General features: G+C 50.2%; 1 protein-coding gene across 1 annotated transcript in view; it reads left to right on the top strand.

The window, feature by feature from the left end:
- Positions 1–346: 346 nt before the first annotated feature.
- Positions 347–6,000, top strand: part of LOC310961353 (glutamate receptor ionotropic, delta-1-like) — a gene marked incomplete at both ends in the record, with an annotated part of 570,081 nt that continues 564,427 nt past the window's right edge. Inside the window, one exon of the mRNA XM_083933383.1 lies at positions 347–428. Coding sequence (XP_083789509.1) covers positions 347–428 — 82 coding nt within the window. The remainder of the gene's footprint in view (positions 429–6,000) is intronic.

The following is a 6,000-nucleotide window of genomic DNA, read 5'->3' as shown; positions in this document are numbered from 1 at the left end:
CCCCCGGTGTCTTCTCTCCTCCGTCCCCGCTTCCCTCCTCACTCACCCGGGATTCTTTCTCTCCAGAGCCCCCGGAAGCATCAGTTTCTTTCTTTTTTTCTCCCCCTTCTTCTTCCTCTCGACTCCGGCCAACACTTTGATCTGTGGGATTTGGTTTTTCTGTGACTCTTCGGTGGAGATTTCACTCAGCACACTTCCCTGCTGCTGCTGCTGCTGCTGCCGCTGCTGCTGCCGCCGCCGCCGCTTTACGCACCGACGCTCACCCTGGATTTTGCTCATCACTGGGGAGAAGCACAAACATCAGCGCGGTGGATCCGTGGATGCGCCTTTTTGGCTCAAACTGGAGATGGAAATGCTGACATTGTTATTTCATTCCCTGTGGATATTGCAATGCAACACAGTGAGCGCCGACTCCATCATTCACATTGGTAAGACACCGACCCCCGGGGCTTTTTTTCTGTGGCTTGGCTGTAGGGAGAGACGGGCTGGGGGCAGGTGCAGGGGCGCTGCGAAACACGGAATGTGCGCAGAGAAGCAGGTTTCTGACGGGCTCGTTCGTGTACAGGGAGACGGGCAGAAGAGTGGTGGTGAAGTTGAGGCGGGGCTCAATCGAAGTGTTAGAGTTTCTCTGATTTTCACTCATCATCATTCCGATCCGTGCCGGGGGATGTGTGGGGAGGAGGCTGTTGCGTCCAGGCTCCGACGCACGCGGCGCAGTCTGCACAAGTGCCCGCAAAGTGTTCCTCCGCACCATCCATCCATCCACCCATCCATGCATCCATCATCCATCCATTAGGTCGACGCATATTCACAAACTGGCCCGACGTGAGTGTTTGGAGGGTTTTGCTTTATCCACCCTCCTCTTCCTCCCTCCCTCCCTCCCTCCCTCCTCTTCCTTCTCCTCCATCCCTCTCTCCCTCGCCTCCCCCTCATCTATAAGCCTGAACTTTGAATCGGACGTGAGTGAAATGTTAATCAACTCTGCCGGGGGAAGAGATGACAAAGGGGACAAACGCCGACTGTTCGAGCCCCGAAACAACGTCGAGAACCAAAAAGCTCCGAGGAAGAGAAGGAGGAGGAGGAGGAGGAGGAGGAGGAGAGCTCCACTCTCTCTGCTCTTCATCACTGACGGTGCTATGATATCAGCCGAGTCACTTTTGTAGGAGTTGATGGAGAATAGAGCGGGGTAAAGGGGGGGGGGGGGGGGGCATCTCAGTGAGCCCCCCGAGATGAACGGATGCAGCAGAAGAGAGAGAGACATCGGGTGTAATCCGAGAGTTTGACGGGTTCAGATCTCTGCTGCAGCTCAGACCCACGAACCGGGCCACAGGCGGCTCTGCGGGGGCCGGAAGGGTTTCATGGGGGGGGGGCAACATGTCAGGACGAACCACTGTAGCACCACAGCAGATGACTGAAGTGAGAATGTGCTGAGGATTCACAGGGGTGCAGAAAAAACAGCCCCCCAAATTGAATAAAATGTATTTTCAGACTTCACCTTTTAACAGAAATGATTGAAAAAATGAGATTTCACGAACACATTTCTGACTCCACGTCCATCTCTGCTCTGCTCTGCTCCACCTAAACACACATGTTTCTTACACAGACGCTTTAAAAAAAGGGCTTCATAGTTTTATTTATATATTTTAATAATCATCCATTTCAATGCATCATGCATAAAGTCAATGATTCAATGATTGTGCAGCACACTTTGAATGATACGAAGAGCCTCTAGCAAGATGTGATTGATGGTATGAGTTGAACACAGGCAACAAATAAGAATAATAATAATAATAGTAATAATTTTGGTGTCCCCCCCCCATCCTGACATCAGATCTGCAGCCCTGCCAGGAGAAGAGCTGGGGAAGTAGATTCATTATTTATTTGAACATTATGAACTGACGGATTTCCCCCCGAAGCGTCTGCAGTTCATCACGGACATTAAGACGATTATTAAGATTAGCTTCTGTATTACAGGTGTTTCGTTTATATGCAAATGAAGCGATTTGAGATCCGATGGTGCTGTAAACAGTGTCGGCCATGTTGTTCTTCCTCACGAGCAACCATAGCAACGCTCGACGCTGCTCTAACGCTTTACTCACGTCAGTGCAGAGCGGCTCAGATCAGTTTCTGAGTCACATCTTTGCACCCCGACTACAAACATCACCCAACAAGAAGACAAGGAGATCACCATCGGTGTGCTTTACTTCCCTCTTTCACAGCTCCAGACCTCGTCTTTTTAAACTCTCTGATATTTGTTTGATTTCTTCTTCCAGTCTTTTCCTCGTCCCACACATTAACATGCACACGTGCCTTTAAGAGTGGAGTCAACACGACGTTGTTTCAACTTTGATTAACGCCTCGAATTCAAACTCTCCTCTCTGTCGAGGAACACCAACCGAGCCCTGAGCTTCAGCGCATGTGACCTTAAACACATATCACTATTTGTCGTATTGTAGGATGCACTTATTTCTGCATGTATGTATATACACACACACACGTTATATCTATAACTGTAGTTCTTCTGTGAGATGTTTTGTGTAAAAGAAGCAACAGGAAGCAGCAGAACATGCAGCAGTGCATCAGTAGTGTCCACACGCAGCCATGCAAGAGGACGACATGAAGCAACAAACCCCCGATAAAGACATTGAACGGGGCTTTTATTTTGAATAACACGAGTCACAGATGCAACAGCGCCTCTGGTGAAGTAGGGGGCAGTGTGAAACCCCGACAGCAGCCGCTCAAATCCGCCATAAAACCGAGAGAAGAAGAGGCGTGTTGAGGTTCCAGTGGGAGATGAAATAAACACGACACTAGCTGCTGTGATCCAGACTCCGACTGGACTGAGAATAATAACTTAGGGCGCCCTCCCACTGTGCCTCCGTCCCGTGCCCCGTGCTTTAGGGTCCTTGTCCCCCCCTCCAGGCCCGTTTGTACTCACACTACCTGGGCCTCGGAGAATGCTTCTTGCTGCCTATACGTCATCACGCCGTAACACGTCACACGCATTGATGACGTCATGGCGATGTGTGGCTTTGTTTCCAGATCTTTCCGTAGACCTCAGAGTTTTTGTGCGTCTTGTCGACTGTTTTTGAATCTTTTCATCGACCAAATCTGCAGTAAACACTCCACCTCCGCATCACACCAACGTGAACCTTTCACCGCCATTGTTTGAAATGTCCGCGCATGGTCCCTCCTTCTTTTTTCTACGTCCCAACAGGCGCACAGGAAATGACCTCAGAACCGCCGTAGGCCTCGTGCTCGTACACGTGTGCACGCTCGTGCTCGTACACATGCAAACGTGCTTTACTAAAGCCCACCTCTCCCAAACGGGCCGTGGACGGCAAGCTGGCCGCAGTTATGCTCTGAGCGGTTGCACTCACACTGGTCAAACGCACTAGGCTTGACCCGAAAAACCTGTTTTGGCGCGGTGCGGAGGACAGTGTGCGTGCGCCCTTAAAGACCAAGTTGTAGCCCGTCAGCGTCCTTTTTCCCTTTACATTATTTAAGACTTCTACCAAACATGGAGCATAAAACCCGGTTAATATGCAGCCAAACAGCAAAGATTAAAGGCTTTTACAAACATGCAGAAACAAGAAATGAGGCGTTAATCACAAAAACCACAGTGGAGACGTAGATGCAGACGTTCAAAGGGGAATATCGTCCTCGTACACTTGACCTTACCTGGAGATCAAAGCTGCTGAACACCCAGGAAACACTTTCATCTGTGACGATGTTTTGGCCACTTCAGGATACAGTTCTCTCTACACAGAGGGACGAACGGATGAACAGATGGATGGATACTTTACTGTCCCTCGAGGAAATCTGTGTTTACTCTGCACATGGAGAACAGTGATACGGGATTATCGAGAACACAGAACAGTAAATACAACAAACAGGGGAGGTGGAGCCAAACGCTGAGCCCAGACGTGAGCGCGCGTCCACACACACGGGGGCGAGCGACGGGCTCAGAGCGCAGATGAAAAAGGAAAAGCTGACGGACTTATTCGGCTCTATGTGGGACTTTGTTACATTACAATATATGACTGGAAATCTGTTTTTCCTGCAGCTCCAATGCCTTAAACTCCTCTCACCACTGGGACACGACTGATGTGAGGAAGCAGCTGTTTGTGGCGAGGAAGGAGGAAGAGCTGGAGGTCGTTCAGTTGAAGCACAAACGTGAAAATAAGAGTTGATCTGTGTGAGTGTGAGCTGAGCCTGAAGCATCTGGCTCCTGAGAACCACTTTCCTTCAAAGGACGTTAAAGGTTGAATACGGAGAATCTTTATTTAAGGCTATATATCCAGCCAATAGCGTTGGGTGTAGCTGGTTGCCAGGGTTGTCTGTTGTTGGGTGCAGCTACTGTAGGCTGGCACTGGGTGAAATGGAGTTAGCCAATGGTGCAGCTGCTTGGGAGCCTCAGTGAAGGGGGCGTTCTTTGTCCCAGCAGCTGAGTGAGCGGAGACGGGCAACAACCAGAGTCACTATAGGCCGAGCATTCACTCCATGGACTGAGAGAAAGGAGAGGAACGCCATTCAAACGCACGCCCACATGGCTACGCTGCTCCTGGATGCTAACATCACTTTCATCTGCACTTAGCTGCAACGGCTAACGCTAACGGCTAACGCCAACGGCTAACGCTAACTGTCAGTCAAACTCCTCTAATCCTTGTTTTGATGCTGTGGTTTTCTGGAGGGGACGGGTTCAAACAGGCTCAAACAGACTCCGGTCTCCTGGAGCTACTGGGCCGGGTCTGACCAACCTGGCAACCCCACTGCTGGACTTCTTTTTTGTTGTTGCGACGACGATCTTAAGACACTAGATGGAGCTGTTCTGCTCATTCTCCTGATCAACCTTTAACGAAGAACCAGCAGCTTCTGATGACGTTGGACTGGAACAAACAAGTGGTTCCCAAACTTTTTGACTCGTGACTCTGATACAGAATGTACCGCAGTTCTCTGAGTGTCCACTAGGGGCAGGTTTCATAACAGAGCAGTTTCTCATTGAGCCCCATGTTAAACAGGCCGTTTACACAGCATCATTAAACCTGTTTAAGGACAAAAGAACATTCTAGTCTGTGTGTTTAGCTCAGATCTCCATGACAACACTGAGGGGGAGGGGCTAGTTTTTATTTGATTGGAGGTTAAAGTTTATGAATAATTAGGGGCGTGGCCTCTTGAGTGACAGCTAGCCTCTGGCCCTCACTTCTCCTCGGAGGTAAACGTCAGCCAGATGGACGTACGCCCCTCCCCCCAACGTCACATACATGCCCTTTTGAAATGAAGCAGAGTCAAAGTCTGACAAGATGGAGACTCCTGTAGACAAGGAATCGATCAAGTTGAACGAACAGACCTTGTCGGAGACGCTACGTCCATTTTTTATACAGTCTGTGGTCGGAACATAATTCTTCCTCATTGCACCATGGACTTTGACCCTCTGGGTGAGAACAACCACAGAAGCACGCTGCGGGATGTGACATAGACATAGCAGGACATCCTGGTACTGGTGGTACACTGTATGTGGCACACTGTTGGGACATACTAGCTTATTAAACAGTACGGCGTATTGGAACGCAGAGACGGTCTAAAGCTCAAACTGCTTCCCTTCCTCCCCCTCCTCACGGCTGATCTGGGGTCGGCCGGCTGCATTCAGAGCCTCCATTGTTCCAACTGAACCAACTGACAGTCTGACTCCGACTGACTTGGCAGGGCGACACGACGCCCAGATCGGATGTGACAGTGTTCCGACCGCAGCCCCGAAACCCCTGCCTGAGCATCTGTCTCGTCCGGCCGCGTGGACTTATCAGCGGTGACATATCCCCGTTTGTTTGTCCCTTTCTCTCTTCTGTTCGCCGTAGTGGATCAGTGGCAGGCCGTGTGTGTGTGTGTGTGTGCGTGCGTGTGTGTGTGTAATCTGTAAAAGAGCTGATTCAGAGGAAAATGCCACACACTTGCTGCATGTGTGTGCAGAATCCTGAGCTGTGGACGTTCAAGAGCCTGCAG

The sequence above is a fragment of the Echiichthys vipera genome, assembly GCF_963691815.1.
Source record: "Echiichthys vipera genome assembly, chromosome: 18".
Classification (NCBI taxonomy): domain Eukaryota; kingdom Metazoa; phylum Chordata; class Actinopteri; order Perciformes; family Trachinidae; genus Echiichthys; species Echiichthys vipera.
This window is presented reverse-complemented; position numbering and strand designations above follow the sequence as displayed.